At 37.4% G+C, this 24,906-nt stretch overlaps 4 protein-coding genes across 5 annotated transcripts; 2 read left to right on the top strand and 2 right to left on the bottom strand.

Moving 5' to 3' along the window:
- Positions 1–224: 224 nt before the first annotated feature.
- Positions 225–868, top strand: LOC106406648. The gene has a single exon (XM_013847344.3). It carries the CDS (start codon positions 447–449, stop codon positions 765–767), a length of 321 nt encoding a protein of 106 aa, XP_013702798.1. The 5' UTR covers positions 225–446; the 3' UTR covers positions 768–868.
- On the bottom strand, positions 803–3,968 carry LOC106406249 (peptidyl-prolyl cis-trans isomerase CYP37, chloroplastic). Of its 2 annotated transcripts, none has more exons than XM_013846874.3 (12): positions 3,708–3,968; positions 3,362–3,616; positions 3,186–3,275; positions 3,008–3,103; positions 2,718–2,825; positions 2,572–2,621; positions 2,388–2,490; positions 2,254–2,307; positions 1,579–1,737; positions 1,374–1,496; positions 1,251–1,300; positions 803–1,069 (listed from the first exon to the last, which is right to left on the bottom strand). In XM_013846874.3, exons 1-12 carry the CDS (start codon positions 3,879–3,881, stop codon positions 943–945), a joined length of 1,389 nt encoding a protein of 462 aa, XP_013702328.1. In that variant the 5' UTR covers positions 3,882–3,968; the 3' UTR covers positions 803–942. The 2 variants fall into 2 exon arrangements, with proteins under 2 accessions (XP_013702328.1, XP_022575401.1); XM_022719680.2 differs by having other exon boundaries at positions 3,362–3,621; positions 3,708–3,946.
- A 438-nt stretch (positions 3,969–4,406) lies between these two features.
- LOC106402381 lies at positions 4,407–5,865 on the bottom strand. The gene is made up of 2 exons (XM_013843097.3): positions 5,168–5,865; positions 4,407–5,081 (listed from the first exon to the last, which is right to left on the bottom strand). Exons 1-2 carry the CDS (start codon positions 5,652–5,654, stop codon positions 4,702–4,704), a joined length of 867 nt encoding a protein of 288 aa, XP_013698551.1. The 5' UTR covers positions 5,655–5,865; the 3' UTR covers positions 4,407–4,701.
- Positions 5,866–23,844: 17,979 nt separating this feature from the next.
- On the top strand, positions 23,845–24,459 carry BNAA05G24000D. Its single transcript, XM_013843561.3, has one exon. The coding sequence runs from the start codon at positions 24,052–24,054 to the stop codon at positions 24,256–24,258; it is 207 nt and encodes a 68-aa protein (XP_013699015.1). The 5' UTR covers positions 23,845–24,051; the 3' UTR covers positions 24,259–24,459.
- The last annotated feature ends 447 nt before the right edge of the window (positions 24,460–24,906 follow it).

The following is a 24,906-nucleotide window of genomic DNA, read 5'->3' as shown; positions in this document are numbered from 1 at the left end:
TTGGAAACTTTATGGACCTCACAAAACTTCTAAGTATGGTCGAGAATAGAATGGACCCAACAAAATCAAATTGCAAAGCTTTTTGGCGTTTGTGAGAGTATGTAAGTTAAGGACTTAGGAGTAACAAATAATTAAATAAGTAGAATTAGGCAAAAAAGCATGTTTCTATTGAGCATTGAATTTTCTCCAAGTATTCTTCCGTTGACCTGTTGGGGAAATTGATTTGGTCAAACTTAGACAAATTGAGGAGCATGCAGAATTTGAAAGTAGACCAACCTCTCCATCACACAAAAATGTAACCAAGTCAATGGTGTTATAGTTTTCTCCCAACTCCACGTAAGTATATAACACACAGAAGAAACTCATTCACACACACACAATTTCATAAAAACAAAACAAAAAACAGTTTTCTGCAAGTAAAGAGAGATTATAATCATTAGTAACTGATGCAGGCTGTGAGAAGGATCCCATCAGGAGAAGGTGCAGAGATGCGTGGAAGATCCGAGACGAACCGGGTCAGACGTAAGAGTCACGGGTCAAGTCTGAGAGTTCGACAGCCTTGCACGTGTTCAGGACGGCCTGGCTCTGCCAAGTGCGTGCGTCACGGGTTTTTGGTGCCAAGCGATGAGAAGCTTATGCGGAAGGCGAGTGATGGAAGCAGAGAGGTGTTGAGGAGAGCTTTAACGCCTCCGATCCGGCGGATGAATCTCCGGTGGTTGAATTTCCGGCCAACACCTAGCCGACTCTGTAAAATGTCTTCCGTTTGAGTTGAGTTTTTTTTTGTTTTATTGTAATTTGTAAATAAAAATGAGAACTTTTTATTACAGTAATGTTGGAACTCGAATAAGATTCAGACCCAATTGGCCAATCCGGTAAAAAGAAACTTGTACTCTGTTATGGGACAAGAAAGTGTTTACAACATCTTGTAGTACGGAAGAAGAATCAAGTGGATGAGCTGTTGTTCTGAGCAGGCAAAATAAGACGATCTTGGCCTTCGATTAGTTTAGCAGATTTGATGATATCTCCTGTCTTGATCTGCCCAAGAATATCTCTTCCTGCTGTTGTGTACCTGCACAATTTGTACCAAACATAAGCAACTTCAAATGCATCTTGCAAGTCTGAAAAATTCGAATAAGAAGGTTTTTTTAAATCGGTCTAGGCATTCAAAAATTGGTCTATGCACCCGCCTAATCAATATTCCTATATAAAGTGTATAGTTACCGCCTAGCAATTTCTTGAATATAACATACCCGAAAACCGAGAACTGCCCTTCATCAAATGATAAGCCTCCTAAGCCAGACTGCACAAGAAAGTAAAGGATCAAAAGCTAGCTCCTTTAGTCTCATATGGGATTAAAGAGTTGTGATGCGTACGTTTCTTTTATCGTATAGGTAGAAGAAGAATTGGTAAGGAGAAGAGTATTCCTCTGAGTTTTCGCTGTGGGCCATTGCAACAGCTCCATAAACTGATAAAGGAAGAACTGGTAGCTCTCCATCCTTTCCAATATAAAAAAATTAAGAAAGTAAAGTCAGCTTTTCAGGTTTTGATTTGGGAATAGAAGCGGTTTTTGTGTAATACCTGGACACTCAATGGAGTTCTGTAGAGAGGTTCGAACTGTCCAGAAGGCATTACTTCCAAGGGAACACTAACACTATCCACCTTACCACTCCCATCTTCTGTAATAACAGCTTGGTTCACCGTATTGAGTTTGGTTCCATCATATGCACCACTGGTTACCTGAATAACAGCTTGTTTTCAAGATCTAAGCGTACAGAGTACAGCCTCTTAGGTAGTGCTGGGCATTCGGGTTTCTGGTTTGAGTCAGGTCGGGTTATTCGTGTTGGGGTATGTAGGATCCATTTAGGAACCAAACATGGGTCGAGTTATTCGTGTTGGGGTATATAGGACCCATTTAGGAACCAAACATTTTTTGGTTCAGATCGGTTCGTGTTTCTATTTTTTTACAAAACCCGATACATAACCCAATTATAAATAGTTCCGGTTTGGTTCAGGTTTGACACAGAAAAAAACTTTAAAAAACCCGGAAAACCTGTAAACCCCAAAAAATTGGACAATTCAGGTTTTTTAAAAATGATTATCGATTTATAAATTATATTTTTATTATATTTAGGATATTCAGATACTCGTTCGGTTCCAGTTTGGTTTATGGGTTTTGGATAATATGCCCAGGACTACTCTTAGGTTTAATATGTGCAGCTAACTAAAGATTGAAGTTAGAGTAAACTACCTTACCAGTTTAGCGAAATTCCCTGCCGTTAAGGGAGCTGAATAACCATCTATAACAACCTGAATCCATCATATAAGCATGAGCATTGCCTTGTGAAAGAACAGTACTTTTTCATTTATAAGATTTGAACTTTTAATACCTGGATTGTAGCACTCTTTCTTTGATCTCCCCCAGCTTCTGCTTGAAATGTGGAACCATCAGGTTTCTCAATAGTGATTTCCACAGTGCCTCTTCCTGCTAACCTACAGTTTCCACATAAGAACTGTTTTATTAGCAGCTCATAAGAGGGATTTTAACTCAGGGAGACAGAAAATGAGACACACCTAGGGTAGTTCAAGTATTGCTGAGGAAGCAAAAATGACAAGCCAGATGCCTGCAACAAAACTTTTCAACATAAGGAACTAGATCTTGTGCTAAATGCCGTTTCAACCTTACTCAGAAGATAAGAGATCAGAAAAATTGTATGTACTTGTAATAACTCCATCTCCGCAACAGTGTCTAGTGATGATGCCAGGCGAATGGACACTTTATCAGGATCTTGATACCTAATTGATTCTATAAGTGCTTGAAGTCCACCCTTTCAAACAAAAGAACACACGGTTTAATACTTATTTATTACAAAAAACAAACGAACCTTTAACATAAGAACAGCCTATTGTAATGAGTGGCAAACAAAGAGAACGTTTAGTCTAACACCACCAGATCACCTTTCCACCACAAATTAATGTCCATCAACTTGAGAACAAAGCTGTGGTTTACCTTGCCGTCAACCAGAGATGCATACAGCTCTGAGCCCTTGTCTCTCAAGTCTGCTGGTATACTAGCCAATATTGAATCTTTATCGTCTATAGCCACCTGAAACAAATTGAAGGAGTTCAAACTTGTGCTAACTACTCTAGCAAACGTAACTCACAACTTAAGACAATAACATGTTCACCTTTAGAGCCTTCTTCACATTGCTCTCCATGGTACCATAAGGCTTTCTTTGAGGGATCCTAAGAAGATACGATATATCTTCCAACGAAGCCTAAGGAAACCCCACACAAAACAGCGTAACAAAATCAATAACCACCACAACTAACAGAATGTAAAGAGTCTAGTAGAGTGACAAGCCTGTATAGTCTTCATATTGGGATTAGCAGGAATGGCTCTTCTTAGTGCAAGTTCCCCACTCCTTGGAACTTTCGTGTCCGGAGAGTAAAGAACCGCCTCTGCAGGTGAGATGTAGGCAGAGTCTAGACCAAACAAGGGCAACGGAGACCACACTTGAGCTAGTATCAGGATCGTTGCAACTACTTTCTCCAGATTCTTTGTTCCAGCTCCTTCCAAAGGGTTCAACTTTGAATCGATTGAAGAAGGTTTATGTTCCTGCACTGCTGAAAACGAGTATTTAGAAAGCAAAGTTTGGAACTTTATAACGAACCCATGTGTGACATCTTTCTAGAGCTATGAACCCGACCTTATCGCCATAGTTCGTGGTTTGAGAATGCAAGCGCATGCGTAGATCTCTGGAAACGGTTCGGCTGAAGGGTAATTTGGGTTTTACGAAGAGTAAGCTGCGGTTAAGAGGCGGAGGGTGGAGAGATAGGATCCGGTGAGAGACAACGGTGGAAAGAGACAACGGAGAAGCCATTGATGGAGACGTGCAAGTGATTCAGAGAAGGATAGGGAAGGAGCAACGGTGAGGTTTCTTTCTGCTTGGCGCGCCTCATCTTCCAGACGCTTACGTGGAAGTATCTGTGTGGATACACGTTGTCTAGAATGAAATTCAGGAAACGGCGTGGTGTTCTATTATTCAGAGTACAGACGGCACTGCTTGTTGCATGGTGATTGAACAACTCGGCGTGTTTATGATTGTACGCTTTGCCGTGACCTTACGGAAAGTAAAGGCTTGGCCCAAACGTGGCCCAACTGGATTTGTTGTAATTAAATTTGAAATAATATGTAGGGGACAGATGTATCACATCGACGTGAAATAAAAGGACAAGACATTTAATGCCCAACCAATATTAATAAGACGACATTCTTGATAGTCACTCAACATTCAACATGGTCGATTTTTCTTTCCTTTTTTTACATTTTACATTGATTAGTTAGGTACTTCTCCCCACGACGTTGAACTGACTACTGACCAGCGTCAGAAACGCTAACGCAGAAATTAGAGCATCACAATACATTCGATAATAATAGTACTACTTTACTAGGATTATTTATATAAATACAAGATCAAAACGCAAACGTCGTGTCAGCGTTTCTGCCTCTTCAAGAAGCAGCTGGTTCCGCTTCGCCTCCCCAGACACTTCTACATACATTTTGATTTTTGTTTTTCTAGTTTAGACTGTAATTAATATAGTGTATATCACAATTATCTGTTTCGAACTTCCGGACTTGAACTACGTGCCGTCTTCTATATAAACGAATCGACACACAGCCGTTTTAAAATATCCACGTCATCATCTCCAATCGAGGCGGACTTCCCGGGGTCCAGCAACGAGTTCACTCGGTTTCCTGAAAGTCACGATGTGGCTTCCGGCCATAAACGCCGTAACTCGCTCGGAGACTCGGATATCCTCCATCTTCAGCTCATGGAGACGCCGCACGTACTCCGGCACGTGTAAGAGATCCCAAACCACGCACAAACCTCCAGGCTTCACGACTCTCACTATCTCCCCAAGCACCCTCATCCTCTCCGCCGCCGCCTCCACGGACTTCTGACCGTGCTCTTTCCCCACCGTGTGCACGAACACCGACGAGACCACCACGTCGAAGTAGTTATCCCCAAACGGCAACGTCCTCACGTCTCCTTCCCTGCACGTCACATACTCTTGCACACCTACACACACAATTAAAAATTACACAAACGAATCAGTAAAATTATTAATTAACTTTAGGTAAAAAAAAGTAATTAATTAATTGTACCTTCGAGTTTAGCTGTGCGGAGAGTGGAGAGAGTGGTGCGTTTGGAGCGGTCTAACCCGACGACCCGACCCGAGCTACCGGTTTTCTTGAGCTGCGTCGCGACGGCATTGAGTAAGATGCCGCGGCCGCAGCCGAGATCTAACGCCGTTTTGACGCAGGACCAGTCGCTGACGGAGCTGACCATGCGCTGAGCCATCTCGTACTGGAGCGGAACGTCGGAGTAGACGAAGTTAGCGGCGGCGAAGAGGAGACAGACCGCGGAGAGAGCGGTTACTGCGCCGGTGAAGCCAGCTGTTAGTCTGGAGGCGCCGGAGAGGAAGAAGGAGTCGAGGAAGAAGCAAATCTGGTCGAAGTAGATGAGGAAGAGGAGAGAGAGGAGGGAGAAGAAGAAGGCGTGGAAGAGGAGGAAGACGAGTGTCTGCCATTGTTGAATGCCGTAGATAGCGTAGATCTGAGTCCAGTCTCTGTTCCCGGCGGTTTTACCCATTTTATTCCGATGAAAACAAGATGTTTTCTCTTTAAGGAAACAAACAGATCTCAGGAGTTTGAATCTTAAGCTTTCGTATTAAAATAAAAAGGAATATTGAAGTTCCTGTGGTAAATGAGATGGATAAATTAGATCGAGGACGATAGAAGATATGATGTAGGGTAAGTTGGAAGAGTATCGTCACAATAACATGGTGGGAGAGTGAGCTTATGTAGCTGCGCTGCGGAAGGAGAAAAAAATAGAATTATGGAAAAGATTTTTTATTTTTCAACTTTTTGGTCCTTCTTTACCATATTCACGCGCTTTCTTTTTACCCTGTGCTTGTCGGTTTCTGCATTTTCAAACCAAGATTCTCATGTTAAATTTTCAGAAACCCGATAAGTCCAACCTTTAAAAATAAAAAATAAAAAATTGGATGTTGCTAACTGAGTGTCATTATTTAATATCGACCATGGAATGCATGTAGATTTTTCAATATTCGAATGTAATGTTTATTGTTATTTACTAGTACTAGTTTAGATTGTCTCATCAAAATCATTATTTCATTAACCTTTTTCTAATAATTAATTTCATTAAGATCTTTTTTTTGGGTAGAAAATTCATAAGATATATTTTGCGTTTTTCTTTTGTAAATACCTTATGACATGAGAATTAAAAACGTTATATACAGTTGTAAGATAAATATATTGCATGCGAGTTGGTTCATGATTTTGTCAATAACTTATTTACTTATTATATAACAAACGAAAGTTTAAATAAAAGTTGCTAAAATTTCTAGAATTGCAGTATATATTAGAAATTTTTAGATGTTTTAATAGAAATATCTTGAAAACAATTAGGAGTGTGATTGTTTTTGACTTTAGAGTAAATTTTTATTTTAAAAATAAATTTAGTCTAAATCCCACTAAAATTTTACCAGTCAAATATTTCATTTGTTCAATTTTAATTGTTGTTTTATACTTGAGGACACATTAAAAAAACATTTAGTTTTGTATATTACTAAATAAAAACATCATTAATAATACATCTAACAAAATTTTAACCAATAGAAAAACAGATTATAAAATAAAGCTAATAAATTTGCTTTGAAATTATAAAACAACGTTTATTTTAAAATAAAAATGTTATTATATAACGACAATTAAAATAAAACAGAGAAAGTATAAGATATTATTTTTAGTTTACTTTACTTACTATTTAAATGGAGAAAAACAAACATTAGGGATGTGACCGGTAGATTTTAAAGTAACTAAAAGAAATAAAAGTGGAGTAACTAGGAGGAAAAATAGCAGAGTAAAATACAAAGAAAACAAAACAAAATCAGGTGTAACTTATTTTTCACTTCAGAGACAGTGAGATAATAAAGTGTACTATATACCATCAATTAAACAGTTGTGAGAGTAAGCGAGATGAAAAATAATTTTGCTTGATTGGCAAACATATATATAAGTTGAAAAGAAAATAAAAATATTAACGCTAAATTTTTTTGATGGAAGTGCTTTCCAATCAGATACTAAGTTTACTCTACATTTTGCTAAAGTAAATATGTTTATGCTTTTTTGAGCTATTTTCCATTTATTTTTCTTGTTTTCTTTTCTGCTAGTTTTGTTTTCACTCATTTCCATTTTTTTCTTTTATTCTAGTTTACTTTATTATTACTAATCAACCCATGGATCTGGGCTTTCAGAGGATTGGATATTAGTTTTATGGAGGAACATTGCAGCAGTCGATCTGGAATCTTGGAACACAAGTGCATGCATGATAAGAAACATATCTACTAGAATTCCAATCTCACGTCGTCTCTGATTGGTAGCTCCACTGGCTTATCGCAAATCTTTTTTAATTTCTGTCAGGATTCTTGCAATTTAATAAGGGTGAGATATTTCTATAATACAAAAATATATTATCTTGAAGATGTATACATACTTCAAACTTTGTCTCCTTCCCCTGATTCTCATTTTAAAGCTCGAACGCGCTTGTTCTTTACACATGGACTCTTGTTCTTTTTTTTTTGAAATTTAAATGTTCTGTCTCGGTATTAGATAGATAATAGGATCTAATAAAGTATAAATTTCATAGGTTAAAAGTCTATTCGCTAGTTAGTGATCTGTTAATATGCGTACCAAACGAAACTTCAAAACAACCAGACAGTATGTTTTGACCCGTTGATGATATTCTTTCCTTTGTTCCATTATTGACAATATATTGTAAATCAGTATAGTTGGAAAATGACAGAATTACATGTTTAATGTTTTATAGATTAATAATCGAAACTATATTATATATGTTTACATGGTATTATTTAGTCTATTGAAAATCCTTACTAATAAAAGGAACATTTTGAGGCTCCATAGAGCGTCCACATCAGCAAAAAAAAACTTCTCTCAAAAGATGACACGTGGCATAAAATATAATTTTACACTTTAATATTACTAATTTTCGCAAATTATAAATAATATGTAAACATACATCATAAAAAATAGAAAAACTATATTAAACATAAGTAAGATTACCATTTTTCACTTGAAAAAAGATGGCTTATCTCCATAATGTAACATTACCATTTTATAAAAAAAAAAACATTATATATAATTTCGAAAATAATAAATATATGTAAACATACAACATAAAAATGGAAATACTACATTAAACATATGTAAGATTACCATTTTACATTTTTAATTTAAAAAAAATAATATGTAAACATACAACATAAAAATCCTTACTAATAAAAGAAACCTTTTGAGGCTCCATAGAGCGTCCACATCAGCAAAAAAAACTTCTCTCAAAAGATGACACGTGGCATAAAATATAGTTTTACACTTTAATATTACTAATTTTGCAAATTATAAATAATATGTAAACATACATCATAAAAAATAGAAAAACTACATTAAACATATGTAAGATTACCATTTTTCACTTGAAAAAAAGACGGCTTATCTCCATAATGTAACATTACCATTTTATAAAAAAAACAAAAAACATTATATATAATTTCGAAAATAATAAATATATGTAAACATACAACATAAAAAATGGAAATACTACATTAAACATATGTAAGATTACCATTTTACATTTTTAATTTAAAAAATAATAATATGTAAGCATACAACATAAAAATAGAAAAACTACATTAAACATATGTAAGATTACCATTTTTCACTAAAAAGAGACGGTTTATCTCCATAATGTAAAATTACTATTTTGTAAAAAAAACATTATATATAATTTCGAAAAGAATAAATAATATATAAACATACAACATAAAAAAAATGAAAATACTACATTAAAAATATGTAATATTACCATTTTACATTTAAAAATAACAATAATATGTAAACATACAACATAAAAAAAATAGAAAAACTACATTAAACATATGTAAGATTTTCATTTTTCACTAAAAAAAAGCGGCTTATCTCCATAATGTAACATTACCATTTTATAAAAAAAGAAAAAAAACATAAATATAACTATTTGACTATTTGTCCAACTTCTTCTATTAAACATTGCCGTTTTACATTAAAAATGTAAAAATACATTAAGATTTAAACATCTATCTTAAAATATAAAATATAGATATTAACTAAATATAAAGTATAAGAAAGAGAAAATACTCAATATATAGAAAAATAAATAATAAGTAAATTTTATAAATATATAAATATACGAATTATATATACAATAATAAGTACATGCACAATTTTTAAAAAATGGAAAGAGTACATTAAATATTAAACATCAATCTTAAAATGTAAAATATAGATATTAAGTAAATAGAAAGTATAAGAAAAAAAAATACACAACTTAAAAACAATGGAAAAAGTATATTAAGATTTAAACATCTATCTTCAAATATAAAATATAGATATTACGCAAATAGAAAGTATAAGAAAAGGAAATACACAATTTAAAAAATGGAAAAAGTACATTAGTATTTAAACATCTATCTTAAAATGTAAATCTATCTTAAATTATAAAATTATTAGTAAATAGAAAGTATAAGAAATAGAAATACACAATATAAAGAAAAATAAATAATAAGTAAATATATAATATAAGAAAATACCCAATTTAAAAAATGGAAAATTACATTAAGATTTAAAAATATATCTTAAAATTGAAAATATAGATATTACGTAAATAGAAAGTATAACAAATGGAAATATACAATTTAAAAAAAGGGAAAACCTACATTAAGATTTAAACATCTATCTTAAAATGTAAAATAGAGATATTAAGTAAATAAAAAGTACAAGAAATGGAAATACATATACAGGAAAATAAATAATAATTAAATAATATAAATATATAATATATGAATTATATCTATAATAATAAGTAAATACACAATTTTTTAAAAAATGGAAAAAGTTCATTAAGCATTAAACATCTATCTTAAAATGTAAAATATATGATAAAAGTAAATACACAATTTAAAAAAAGGAAAAAGTACATTAAGATTTAAATATCTATTTTAAAATATAAAATATAGATATTACGTAAATAAAAAATATAAGAAATGGAAATAAACATTTTAAAAAATGGAAAAAGTACATTAAGATTTAAACATCGATCTTAAAATGTACATCTATCTTAAAATGGTAGTAAATTATATAAAAATGAAAATACCTCATTAAACAAAAAAAAATTAAAAATGTATAGTTTTACATCAAGAAAGTCCCTATAAAACTCATTATTCCATCAACCTCACACTATCAAGGAAAACTTCAAAGCACTCGAGCAAAAAAATGGTTCTACCATCAACTCTTGCCATCCCAAAAACCTTTAATGACCTTGAAAGAGATTTTTTATAACAACAAACTTTTTGTTAGGTGGATTCATTGTTGGGAAACCCGCAACTTTCAAAAACCAAACTTATTCATGGGAATTGAATTGCTTTTCATAGACTCAAAGGTATTCTTACAAATTTAAATTAATCTAATCCATAATTTTATTGTTAATATTCGTACTAGCTCTTTCATGATCAAACCATTACAGTTAATAATCATTCAAGCGTTTATCCCGAAACACTTCCTTCCTCGCTGAATCAGGTATTGGTTCATGTTGGTTTAGTATTGTTTTTGGTTTATTAACCGGTTTAGGATGGTCCTATTGTAAATATAATTTAAGTTGGTTTAGCATATATTATGCTTAAAATAACTTAAATTAAATAATAGTAATATTATGCTTAAAATATAATTTTAGAGAGTTTTCAAATATAGTTTACAGAACATATAGGGGATGAATTTAATTTATTAAATTCGTTTATTACTTAAAACTAAGTTTTTTAAAAAACATACTGAGTTATAAATATGAGTACAACATGAAGACAAAAATATAAATATTTGATTTTCAAGATAAGAAATTCAGCTTTTATTCAGTTACTCAATATATAATATCTTAAATTTTTTTTTAAATATACATAATTTATATATATAGATTAATCTTTCAAACTTAAACTAATATATTATATATGAATAATGTTTTTAAATAAAAATAATTTCTGATTTAAAAAAAATAAAAACAACAAATGGTTATTTTCAAATAATGGATGTAATTTACATTATACTATCATTTAACAAGTATTAGATACTTTTTGATATATCATTATTTTCTATTTCCGGACAACAATAAATTGTTAAACATCAATATCATCTAGGTTAAGTATACGAACAACACAAATTCAAACATCACAAAAAATATTTACATAAACATTATAATACAATAATTTAATCAAAAAATACAATTAAAAAACAATATTCAAAAGAATAGTTATATACTTAATATTTGAAAATCAAAGATATTTTGCTAAAATTTTACTTACCTGGCCAAGGAGATCGTCCATCTTTTTACGGATCGATAGATTGTTGAGCATGTGGTCGAACCGAAAATACTCTGCAGTTTAATTAAATATCTAAAACATTTATTCAAATACTCAACAGATAGTTTTGCTAAATATGATAACTAGATAGCCAACAAAATTACAAAAAATATTTAAACAGTAAAAAATATGTTACTTTAACGTGTTAAAATTTAAAAATAAATTTTAATTATGACATGCATCTTAACATTTATATAAATATATATCATAAACTAAATATAAATAATTTAACAACTTAAATTAAAAAAAAATAAAAATCCCGGGCGTAGCCCGGGTTAATCCCTAGTATGAATATACAGTCTACAGACTACAATACAAATATAGAAGGAATAATGTAACGTCCCAAAACCCAAGTCCAAAAACTTTTTTGTGGACAGGCCCGCTCTGCGGCCCATTTGGATTAAAAACTCTAGGGTTCCTTGCTTCCCCTATAAAAGCAAGCCTCCACCCTTAGCCTTCCATCACAAATTTAGAAGCGAAGCCCTGCAGAGAAGTCCCGGAGATCAGAAACCCTAGCCGTCGTCTCCTTCCTTCTCTCTCCCTGCGCCGCCTCTCCTCTCTTTCTCTCTCTTCGCCGCGACTCTTCTCTCTCTCTCCTTGCCGCGCCTCTTTCTCTCTCTCGGACGACTCTCTCTCTCCTCGCCGTGAGCAGCCGCGAGTGGTGGGGGTAACCGTGTGGCGTCGTCGATCTCAGATCTCACCTCTCTTGCATCTCAGATCCATCCAGATCTAGGCTAAGGTGAGGTGTTCTACCCAGATCTGTTCTATGTTCTTTTATATTGTTGAATGGGTTGCTAGGATTGATTAGATCATGTTTGTTGTTAGGTTGATAGATCATATTGCATTACAACTCTCATACTGATTTAAGATTCTAAATAAAGTGGGTGTTGATGATTGATTGATTGTTTGATTGGTTGAAGACCTGTGGTCGTGATTGAGAGCTAGGATGGTTATAGAGAAATGAACGTAGGATCTTAAGAGAACGGTTAACCGGTCTGTTAGATGAATGATAGAAAATCTATGAGTGATTGTTGAATGAATTGAGTGTGACACCGAGAACGGGTGGCGTCTAAAAAGGAAAGTAAGAAAGAGTCTAAGGGTTTAAGGAAAAGGAAATGATAAGGAAAAAGGAAAGGTTAAATGATTGAAATACGAACCACCGAGGAACGGGTGGGGAGTATGGGAAATGAATAGAAAAGGAATACGAACCACCGAGGGACTGGTGGGGAGTATGGGAAAACGCGGCGGTCGTAGCGTTCAAAAACGGCAAGTAAGAATAGAGGCGCCGGTAAGATTGAGTCACGCCGAGTCTTGGCGGGAAGGGGTCGTAATACACTGCAAGGGGTATGGACTACATCCAAGGGAACCGGATGCCGGGTGTACCAGGGCAGGCGACCTCACAGGAACGCAGCAAGAAAGGGGAGGGTTGGTCCGCTTGAGCTGTGTAGGTCCTAGAGTTATAGGATGAATGGAGTCTTAAATAATAAACCGAATTGTGTGAATTGAGCGATGACTGAGTTCATTGTACTGCTTGTTTTTGTGAAATGAACTTTAATAGTTGGTTAAGAAATGTGTGTAGCGACTAGTCGGTTCTCGTTTCGCATTGAGCAGTATAAAAGCTCATGGGGGAGACTGGTCTAGAATCGCTTCACTGAGTATTAATACTCACCCCTCTTTTCCCTCTTCCATTCTTGCAGAACCATAAGTGGAAATGCCGACGGTAAGGAAGGAAATGCACCTGAAACTCATGGGACCAGAAACGGGACACACGGAGATGTCGAAAAAGTAGACATGTGTGTCCTAAACCCCGCGCCCTGGAACCCCGGTTGGAAATGGGGAGGGACGGGTGTTTCAATTGGTATCAGAGCCAGGTTAAGGTCCCTTAATACTAACTTAAGGGATCAGCATTTCCGAAATTGCCCATTTTCCTTTATGGTTCTGATTGACCGTCTTAGCTCATGTTGAAGGAGAATCCGAACAACTCAGAGTCTCCGGCAAAGATCCGATCAACAAAAAGTCCTCGTACCGCGGTGTAATGGAGTCTCAGAGGTTCAGGGATGGGTAACAAGGAGTTGTAAGGCAAGTATACAGAGGGATTAGTCGCCTAGCACGTCAAGTTAAGGGGGAATGGAAAGCCGGACATTCGAGCTGGAGGGAAGCGTCTCGCGGACGACACCGCCCCACACCGGGCCGGGGAGGCCTGGGAAGGAGAGACGGATGCAAGGCCGAGGCGTGCGCAGCTTCATGGAAGGATTAAACCCTGCAAAGAAAGGGACTTCGGGCATTCAGATATCACAGTGAAGCTTGTTCCCAGTAAAAAAAAAAAAAAAAAAAAAAAAAAAAAAAAAAGAAACATGGGCGTGGGTCCCACCACCAGGGCGTGGGCCCGCCGACGCGGAAGGAGCAAACCGGGGCGGCCAAGGGCGGACGGACGAGACAGTGGGAGAAAACCGATTTCAGATTATGGGGACTAGGCTGAGGATCATCTTGGGGTAAAAAAAAAAAGACGATGGAGGATCATCCTGGGGTAAAAAGGATGATGGAGGATCATCTTGGGGTAAAAAGGATGATGAGAGTCATCATGGAACAGAATGCAGAATGCTAATAAGGATATGGGATCTTCTTAGGGAAAAAGGGGTGACTGTAAAAAAAAAGATCATCTTGGGGCAAAAAGGGATGATAAGAACCACACCGGGAATATTGTCTGTTCAAGCAGCGCTAGTTTGAGAATTGATTGAAAACTGCCATCTATGCATGACTACTACTATGTTCTGATCAGGTCTTTGTTTTTACGCTGCAGGATGTCTTCACCAGTGCATCACGAGCTCGGAGAAAGACGCATGCGCTATGGACCAAAGGGGACAAGGGCTTACGCCCGCAAGCCCTACCGTGACGCTTGGGGCGATGTGGTACCTGCATTCTTCCCAGACGAAGAGGAAGTGGAGTTCGTGGAGCCGCCGAACGCCCCCATCCAGGAGACGACCGTGAGGCGTCGGATTCTGATGCCCCATTTCCAGCGGGCAGCCGAGTACAGGCGATTGTACCAGGGTCAGGGTACTTTCCAGTTTGCACCGAAAGTGGACATGACGCCGCCCACAAGGGGCCGAGGGCGCCCCAGGAAGACGGGGTCGACCAGGGAAGGTCCGGGACCGATCCGGATGGAGGACAGTGTACCAACGAGGAAGCGGGGACGCCCAAGGAGGATTCCGAGCATTGATGCAGAGAGTCTGAGGAGAATACCCGGAATATGTCAGTGTGGAACATTGACGCAGGCCAGGCAAGGACCGCGCTCAGTCCGGGAGTACACAGAGGAATTCCTGGAGTCAGCCAAAAGATGCAAGCCCAAGTCAGCGGAGGATTGGTGCCGGTGGTATACGGCAGGACTCCGCGAGGAGATTCGGGGCAAGCTGATTGGTGTGTTGGAACCATGGGAATTCGCCTTGGTGAACCGGATGGCCGGTCAGGCAATGGAGGCGGAACGGACACTTGCTCGTCGGGTCGTCGCCATCTCGAGCTCTGAGGAGGACGTAGAGGTGGAGGAGGATCCATCGGAGGACTCAGCATGGGAAGAGGAGCCGGCGTCATCGACGGGGAGTGGCCGTGTGGCTGGTCCTAAGACGGAAGGGGAGCAGAAGTCTCCAGTTCAAAGTGGCTAGCCGTGATTCCAGAGTCAGCTAGTAGGAGTAGGACATGGTTTTTCTTCTTTGGTTTTAGCTTTTCCTTTCTTGTTATAAGGGTATTCGCGGATTTTGGCGATACCTTGAGACCTATCTTTTTATTGTAGTCCTACTCCATTTCATTTATTAAATTCATTGTTGGTTTTAAATGATCTTGAGCAAGTAGGATGTCATTTCGTGCTTCCCTTGATTGTGTTTGAAAACTCCCCTCGGGTTTTGGATGTTAAGGTTTAAAGCCTGAAGATTGGAATTCGGGGCGAATTCCGATTAACAGGGGGAGAATTGTAACACCCCAAAACCCAAGTCCAAAAACTTTTTTGTGGACAGGCCCGCTCTGCGGCCCATTTGGATCAAAAACCCTAGGGTTCCTTGCTTCCCCTATAAAAGCAAGCCTCCACCCTTAGCCTTCCATCACAAATTTAGAAGCGAAGCCCTGCAGAGAAGTCCCGGAGATCAGAAACCCTAGCCGTCGTCTCCTTCCTTCTCTCTCCTTGCGCCGCCTCTCCTCTCTTTCTCTCTCTTCGCCGCGAATCTTCTCTCTCTCTCCTCGCCGCGCCTCTTTCTCTCTCTCGGACGACTCTCTCTCTCCTCGCCGTGAGCAGCCGCGAGTGGTGGGGGTAACCGTGTGGCGTCGTCGATCTCAGATCTCACCTCTCTTGCATCTCAGATCCATCCAGATCTAGGCTAAGGTGAGGTGTTCTACCCAGATCTGTTCTGTGTTCTTTTATATTGTTGAATGGGTTGCTAGGATTGATTAGATCCTGTTTGTTGTTAGGTTGATAGATCATATTGCATTACAACTCTCATACTGATTTAAGATTCTAAATAAACTATGTGTTGATGATTGATTGATTGTTTGATTGGTTGAAGACCTGTGGTCGTGATTGAGAGCTAGGATGGTTATAGAGAAATGAACGTAGGATCTTAAGAGAACGGTTAACCGGTCTGTTAGATGAATGATAGAAAATCTATGAGTGATTGTTGAATGAATTGAGTGTGACACCGAGAATGGGTGGCGTCTAAAAAGGAAAGTAAGAAAGAGTCTAAGGGTTTAAGGAAAAGGAAATGATAAGGAAAAAGGAAAGGTTAAATGATTGAAATACGAACCACCGAGGAACGGGTGGGGAGTATGGGAAATGAATAGAAAAGGAATACGAACCACCGAGGGACTGGTGGGGAGTATGGGAAAACGCGGCGGCCGTAGCGTTCAAAAACGGCAAGTAAGAATAGAGGCGCCGGTAAGATTGAGTCACGCCGAGTCTTGGCGGGAAGGGGTCGTAATACACTGCAAGGGGTATGGACTACATCCAAGGGAACCGGATGCCGGCTGTACCAGGGCAGGCGACCTCACAGGAACGCAGCAAGAAAGGGGAGGGTTGGTCCGCTTGAGCTGTGTAGGTCCTAGAGTTATAGGATGAATGGAGTCTTAAATAATAAACCGAATTGTGTGAATTGAGCGATGACTGAGTTCATTGTACTGCTTGTTTTTGTGAAATGAACTTTAATAGTTGGTTAAGAAATGTGTGTAGTGACTAGTCGGTTCTCGTTTCGCATTGAGCAGTATAAAAGCTCATGGGGGAGACTGGTCTAGAATCGCTTCACTGAGTATTAATACTCACCCCTCTTTTCCCTCTTCCATTCTTGCAGAACCATAAGTGGAAATGCCGACGGTAAGGAAGGAAATGCACCTGAAACTCATGGGACCAGAAACGGGACACACGGAGATGTCGGAAAAGTAGACATGTGTGTCCTAAACCCCGCGCCCTGGAACCCCGGTTGGAAATGGGGAGGGACGGGTGTTTCAATTGGTATCAGAGCCAGGTTAAGGTCCCTTAATACTAACTTAAGTGATCAGCATTTCCGAAATTGCCCATTTTCCTTTATGGTTCTGATTGACCGTCTTAGCTCATGTTGAAGGAGAATCCGAACAACTCAGAGTCTCCTGCAAAGATCCGATCAACAAAAAGTCCTCGTACCGCGGTGTAATGGAGTCTCAGAGGTTCAGGGATGGGTAACAAGGAGTTGTAAGGCAAGTATACAGAGGGATTAGTCGCCTAGCACGTCAAGTTAAGGGAGAATGGAAAGCCGGACATTCGAGCTGGAGGGAAGCGTCTCGCGGACGACACCGCCCCACACCGGGCCGGGGAGGCCTGGGAAGGAGAGACGGATGCAAGGCCGAGGCGTGCGCAGCTTCATGGAAGGATTAAACCCTGCAAAAAAAGGGACTTCGGGCATTCAGATATCACAGTGAAGCTTGTTCCCAGTAAAAAAAAAAAAAAAAAAAAAAAAAAAGAAACATGGGCGTGGGTCCCACCACCAGGGCGTGGGCCCGCCGACGCGGAAGGAGCAAACCGGGGCGGCCAAGGGCGGACGGACGAGACAGTGGGAGAAAACCGATTTCAGATTATGGGGACTAGGCTGAGGATCATCTTGGGGTAAAAAAAAAAAAGACGATGGAGGATCATCCTGGGGTAAAAAGGATGATGGAGGATCATCTTGGGGTAAAAAGGATGATGGAGAGTCATCATGGAACAGAATGCAGAATGCTAATAAGGATATGGGATCTTCTTAGGGAAAAAGGGGTGACTGTAAAAAAAAAAGATCATCTTGGGGCAAAAAGGGATGATAAGAACCACACCGGGAATATTGTCTGTTCAAGCAGCGCTAGTTTGAGAATTGATTGAAAACTGCCATCTATGCATGACTACTACTATGTTCTGATCAGGTCTTTGTTTTTACGCTGCAGGATGTCTTCACCAGTGCATCACGAGCTCGGAGAAAGACGCATGCGCTATGGACCAAAGGGGACAAGGGCTTACGCCCGCAAGCCCTACCGTGACGCTTGGGGCGATGTGGTACCTGCATTCTTCCCAGACGAAGAGGAAGTGGAGTTCGTGGAGCCGCCGAACGCCCCCATCCAGGAGACGACCGTGAGGCGTCGGATTCTGATGCCCCATTTCCAGCGGGCAGCCGAGTACAGGCGATTGTACCAGGGTCAGGGTACTTTCCAGTTTGCACCGAAAGTGGACATGATGCCGCCCACAAGGGGCCGAGGGCGCCCCAGGAAGACGGGGTCGACCAGGGAAGGTCCGGGACCGATCCGGATGGAGGACAGTGTACCAACGAGGAAGCGGGGACGCCCAAGGAGGATTCCGAGCATTGATGCAGAGAGTCTAAGGAGAATACCCGGAATATGTCAGTGTGGAACATTGACGCAGGCCAGGCAAGGACCGCGCTCAGTCCGGGAGTTGATGATTGATTGATTGTTTGATTGGTTGAAGACCTGTGGTCGTGATTGAGAGCTAGGATGGTTATAGAGAAATGAACGTAGGATCTTAAGAGAACGGTTAACCGGTCTGTTAGATGAATAATAGAAAATCTATGAGTGATTGTTGAATGAATTGAGTGTGACACCGAGAACGGGTGGCGTCTAAAAAGGAAAGTAAGAAAGAGTCTAAGAGTTTAAGGAAAAGGAAATGATAAGGAAAAAGGAAAGGTTAAATGATTGAAATACGAACCACCGAGGAACGGGTGGGGAGTATGGGAAATGAATAGAAAAGGAATACGAACCACCGAGGGACTGGTGGGGAGTATGGGAAAACGCGGCGGCCGTAGCGTTCAAAAACGGCAAGTAAGAATAGAGGCGCCGGTAAGATTGAGTCACGCCGAGTCTTGGCGGGAAGGGGTCGTAATACACTGCAAGGGGTATGGACTACATCCAAGGGAACCGGATGCCGGGTGTACCAGGGCAGGCGACCTCACAGGAACGCAGCAAGAAAGGGGAGGGTTGGTCCGCTTGAGCTGTGTAGGTCATAGAGTTATAGGATGAATGGAGTCTTAAATAATAAACCGAATTGTGTGAATTGAGCGATGACTTAGTTCATTGTACTGCTTGTTTTTGTGAAATGAACTTTAATAGTTGGTTAAGAAATGTGTGTAGCGACTAGTCGGTTCTCGTTTCGCATTGAGCAGTATAAAAGCTCATGGGGGAGACTGGTCTAGAATCGCTTCACTGAGTATTAATACTCACCCCTCTTTTCCCTCTTCCATTCTTGCAGAACCATAAGTGGAAATGCCGACGGTAAGGAAGGAAATGCACCTGAAACTCATGGGACCAGAAACGGGACACACGAAGATGTCGGAAAAGTAGACATGTGTGTCCTAAACCCCGCGCCCTGGAACCCCGGTTGGAAATGGGGAGGGACGGGTGTTTCAAATAAACTCATAAGTCTAAACAGAAAACCCTAATAACAATGTTATAGATATAAATTTTTATATTTTTTGAAGTACTAAAACAGACAAAATGATACGTACTATCTTCGAACACTTTCCGCCACATGCTATTAGTATTATACATTTTGTGAAGTGATGCAATAACTTATGGAAAATGGATAATATGAGAATGTGACAGTGTTAGATAGACTGTTCACGATCTTACAAAAACTTTCTATTAGAGAACATCCATTCGTGAGATTTTGATCAGAATCAGTGGTAAGTTTCAATCATCAAAAATAACCATACATCTGGCACTCTCATCACTTACCGGTCAACACGTGTGATTTTTCAATATTTGATTCTCCGTTAATCGTGGCATTGTTACGTGAAAAGACCCCTTGTTATTACGATCAGACAGCAACAAGAGATTCTTTTTCCATTTCATCTTTTTTCCACATGCCCTTTTAATAACACAGACCAGGAAAGATCATATGATAATATCGCTGATACGACAGATTGATTCAGTTTCAGACCGGGTCATCAACGAATTTTGTACATTGAACAAACCTTATTCTCGTTTCAAATGTTTTAAAACCAAGATTACCCGAATGTAGGGTTCAAAACCAAGATTACCCAAAGGTAGGGATGGGCGTTTTATCTATTAGTTTTGATTTGATTCGTCATTTGTTTCGATCCAATCCGAAAAAATACGGATATCTGTAAGTTTTCAAAGCAAATCAAGTATTAAAGATTAATATCTAAAAACAAGACAAATCATAAATATTAAAAAAATAAAGTTGGATATCTTATTCGCTCCAAATTTAATACAAATAGATGTATATGTATAATTAAATTTAAAATTTCAAATGTATAACTTTATATAATTATTAATTAACATATATTTTATTAATAAAATACTTATAAAATTATTAAATTAAGAAAGGAATATAAAATATTTATAAAAACTACAATTTTTCTAAACTTTTTATATTTTATAAAATAATTTAATTTTTAAAAACTTATGAAATATATAGTTTCACTATTTTTATTTTTATTTTATATTATGTAAAAGATATTGTTTAAAAATAAACTTGTTTTTCTAAAATTGTTTGTATTAAATAAAGTGAATGAAATATCCATAAATATTCTCAAATATCTCTAACTTTCTTGGATATCTGTATTTTTTTCGAAACAAATCAAATCGGAAAATTAGATATCCATAAAATACGAAGCAAATTTTAAATACTGAAAATTATGGTAATATTCGATCCTTTCTTATCCAAAGGGTAAGTTGGAACCGAACTCAAAATAGACCCATCCAAAAGTATGTTTATATTTTTTTATCTTGATGTAATTATCAACAACGCACTAATTGTCTTAAAAGGATACAAAGTAGATATATCATCACTGGTGAGTGTTTTTAAACATGCTTCCCGCTGATTATTCACACATAACATATACTAATATTATGCAAAAGAAGGTATTAAACTTTTAAAATTGGGGTCCTATGGTTTGACGAAAATCATTTTGCGAGTACTTTTAAACATGCTTCCCGCTGATTATTCACACTTAGAGAATATATTATGCAAAAGAAGGGAGAAAATTAAACTTAAAATATGGGGTCCAATTGTTGGACGAATAGTAAGCAAACGTAATATGAGTATGGGAAACAGAAGGGGAAGCATTACCCCACTGGCTTTATTAAATGCTCTTTTTGAATAACAAACACTATAGTCTAAAGTTTACATTCCTACTTGCTACAGCGTTATCTTTTCATAAAAAAAAAATACAAATATAAATCAACAAAAAGGGGCAATGAAATCTACTATAAATACAATTGCGGTATGGACCTTTGTACGTACTGTTATTATCACACGTATCAGTGCCCACTATTGAAACTTTAGCTAAATATATCGTCAGCAACATGGGATGCTGCATTAGGCAAAGCCGATCATTTTACATTTACATTTGTCATTGTTTATTTAGGTGATAGCTAACGAGAGTTCAAGAGACGTTTAAGTTTCTCTAGATCATTGTCGATTACCGTGATAACTAACAAGACTAAAACTGGTATGGTTGATTTGGCGAAAACAGGTTTAAATTCTCTCAGCGATCTTCATATGAATTACAAATTATGCACGCAGACGTAGTAATCAAACTGCTATAGAGCAGCTGAGCCAAGCTAGCACAAGCGGGATAAACCAACGGAGTCCATGAAAATAAGTTTAGAAGAAGTTAATTACCGTATTATTATAAAGGTTTACGTCAAACTATAGATATCATACGTTATTAAGAGATATGTATTTCACATTGGAAAATCAGTGGGACATTAAGTAATATATAAAGGGTTAGGGCTAATTTACTAATTGCCAATTGGTTTTGAGTTGGAAACCCATAATAAACCCGAATCTAACATGGTATCAGAGTCCAGATCTTAATAAGTTAAATCCCTAATTAATATTAACTCTATCCGACCGGATATATATGGCGTAATTGACTCGCTCGACCGAGTATAACTGTCTTAAAAAAAAGTTTCCTAGATTTCTGGCCGATAAGAACCATCATCTCGAGGAGGGGAACTAAGGATATGTATCTCACATTGAAAAATCAGTGGGACATTAAGTAATATATAAAGGATTAGAGCCGATCTACTAATTGTCAATTAGTTTTGAGTTGGAAGCCCATAATAAACTCGAATCTAACGTACGTAATGCTTCATGATTCATTAAAAAATAAGTTATATTACGTGCATGATGCGTCTTTTTTCTTTTCTTTTTTGCATATTCTTGTTTTCGCCAACCAGGTTGCCAGAATAGATCGAATAATTAAAATGTTTTAGCAGTTGAAATTCAAGTTAATTTTCTGAAGAGAAAATAGTTCGGCGGTGTGTGGGGGGACTTGGGACTAATCCTGGAGTGCGGTGAAATACTAAGAATATTTAAATAAAAAGATCGACCATTGACGAAGTGTCGGTGTTCTGTGTTCACATATGCGAGATGCCTCGTATCCTAGTGAAGTTCATTTCTTAAATCTTTTTTCTTTGGTCTATTTTTTTTCTTAAATCTTTTCAAAATGTCAATGACATTTCTTTTCTCTGTAATTTTGTATATAATGTGCAGCATTATCTAGACCGAAAAGAATACTCTTTTTATATTTAGGGATAACAATTTCCAGAACTATAGTTTTCATATCGCACCATTTAACATCGACCCCAAAAAAACATGCACCTTTTTGTGCTCAAGGATAAAAAAGAATATGAAATTGGAATCGAGACTAAACCCTATTATCTTTTTGTCAAAGCGTAGGAGATTACTAAAAATTTTGTACCGGCGCTATAATATTGTAACTTTGTAAGTTTTAAATAAATAAATAATATCCGTCAATCTCTAAACAGCATTAGAAATAATCTAAAAAGTCTTCAAGAGAATAGTTAACGAAGTAGCAACCTGATTAGTTGGTAGACGCACGCAGCGCGACCTAACACGTCGTTGACTTGTAGCTTTACTATCTCTCGACTTATTTTATCATTTGTCTGTCATTTGTATATAAATTATTATTACCTAACACTTTCTTGTCTCGACGTCAGAATTATCCATAGTCAAATACAAGTATATAAGTTACCAATCTGTTTTGATTAGTCTTGCACATAAGTACATAACTACTTGTGAGTTGTGATAATTTTGCTTCAAGAGCATTATGATGTTCTGCAGAGTATAAGTGATCATTTTATTTTTATCAATCGTGCATGTTAGTACATGATTATGTTCCTAATTATTATAGTGTAGGGCAGAGCCTACAAAACATACAGATTACATATTTGTTCTGTCGTTTTATTATATGCTCAATCCGTTGACTTTGAACGATGTAACCATTCATAACCTTGAAATTACATCTTCGCCTACATCTTCGGTGAAATCTTGGAAAAATCTTCTGAAAACTAAGACTTTGGGCTTACAGTAAGCTAGCCCAACTTTTAAAGAATGCATATTGAATATATTTAGGCCCATTTATATCTTCCTCAAGACCCATATTTAATTTCCGGCAAGGAAGACAAACAAATAACATACTCAACCTCCAACTATATTTCCCCACGGCCACGTGCCAAAAATCCACTGATTCATCAGTGACGTCTAGTGCCTTCACCTTCACGTAACAACAGAAATTAATCCAGTGAGGCATTATTGAAGTATGCAACTCTTTTTATTTCAAGCTACACAATCATATGTTAAAATCGAAAACTATATATAGAGATAATTGATTACTCCTTGGAAATAGGAATTAATAATAATCTGAACAAAAACATAATAAAATAAAATTGATGAATTCGGTTAGGAGTTGGAGGTTGTACGTATGTGTACGCATGTCAAAAACTCGTTAAAATATCATACAATTCTCTATATAATATAATGTCCCGACGCGTACTCTTAATTACTAACTTCTAGGCCAAACACGTGTGCATCACTAAAGCCATATCACGTCTTTTTTTTGTACATCTCCTACCTAACTGCATCATCAAGAAACACCAACAACTTTTGTTAGGACCGATTAATCACAAACCGGTGTGATTACAAGATTCACTGTCTTTGATTTCTGTATTTGAAGAAGGATATAGAGGATGGTGTGTTTCTGTTTCTTGGTGGACCAGAAGAGAAAGATGAAAGCAAGCAAACCAGCGGCGGGAATGTGTTCTCGGTGCGGTCGTGGTGCAAGAATCGCTGACATGAAGACTTCAACGAGGTTTTGTCTAATACCTATTTATTGCAGATCTTGGAGAGCCATCGTCTGCAGCTTTTGCGGCTCTGTTCTTAAATCCTACCGTTGATATTTCATTTACACCATTTTTATATCCCTCTTTTCCAGTTTTAGTGTCGTGTATTGGCCTGGGTTTTACAATGGGCTTATATTGTCGTATAATGGTAATGTTGTATTAAAAATGAGAATTTCAAACATATTTGATTTTCACCTGTAATTTGTAAAATTTAATTATTTTTACCAACCATAACAATTTGTTGGGAACGCGCTATTTACAGTGTAGCTATTTCGCATTTGTGCAAGACTAACGATCAAACAAATTAATGGAAGTCCGCCCTTAGGCGCCCTATCGGAAATTAATTAAGTTAGGTGATCTTGCTTAATACTACTGTTATACTTAATCTATTGGCCTTAGTGTAGATGTTCTGGACTTCAATATTCTTACAATGTTATTTATCAACAATAGCTTGAGCTGATACACGAAACTGAAGCCCCTTAAAACGCGGTACGTTTCACCCCAACCATCATATGAAACCAACACTCATTTATTGCCGAATGTAAGGATCATGCTTGAATTCATATACTCCCTCTGTTTTTAATTATAAGTAGTTTTAGTTAAAAGCACAAATATTTAGAAAGTTGTTATCTAAAAAAATATATCATTTAATCAATTAATTCAACCAATTATAAAAAGTTTAATATTATTTTATTGGTCACA

This window comes from Brassica napus, chromosome A5 (assembly GCF_020379485.1).
Source record: "Brassica napus cultivar Da-Ae chromosome A5, Da-Ae, whole genome shotgun sequence".
NCBI classification, from domain to species: Eukaryota; Viridiplantae; Streptophyta; class Magnoliopsida; order Brassicales; family Brassicaceae; genus Brassica; species Brassica napus.
Note: the sequence above shows the minus strand (reverse complement) of the source record. Positions and strands in the feature narration are given on the sequence as shown.

Excerpts from the sequence above, each read along its gene's own strand:
- LOC106406648 (XM_013847344.3), top strand. The coding sequence starts at position 447 with ATGCAGGCTGTGAGAAGGATCCCATCAGGAGAAGGTGCAGAGATGCGT.
- LOC106406249 (XM_013846874.3), bottom strand. The coding sequence starts at position 3,881 with ATGGCTTCTCCGTTGTCTCTTTCCACCGTTGTCTCTCACCGGATCCTA. Across the intron at positions 3,617-3,707 it reads CCACGAACTATGGCGATAAG|GAACATAAACCTTCTTCAAT; the intron begins GTCGGGTTCATA and ends TCAGCAGTGCAG. Across the intron at positions 2,308-2,387 it reads GAAAGAGTGCTACAATCCAG|GTTGTTATAGATGGTTATTC; the intron begins GTATTAAAAGTT and ends TGATGGATTCAG.
- LOC106402381 (XM_013843097.3), bottom strand. The coding sequence starts at position 5,654 with ATGGGTAAAACCGCCGGGAACAGAGACTGGACTCAGATCTACGCTATC. Across the intron at positions 5,082-5,167 it reads CCGCACAGCTAAACTCGAAG|GTGTGCAAGAGTATGTGACG; the intron begins GTACAATTAATT and ends TTGTGTGTGTAG.
- BNAA05G24000D (XM_013843561.3), top strand. The coding sequence starts at position 24,052 with ATGGTGTGTTTCTGTTTCTTGGTGGACCAGAAGAGAAAGATGAAAGCA.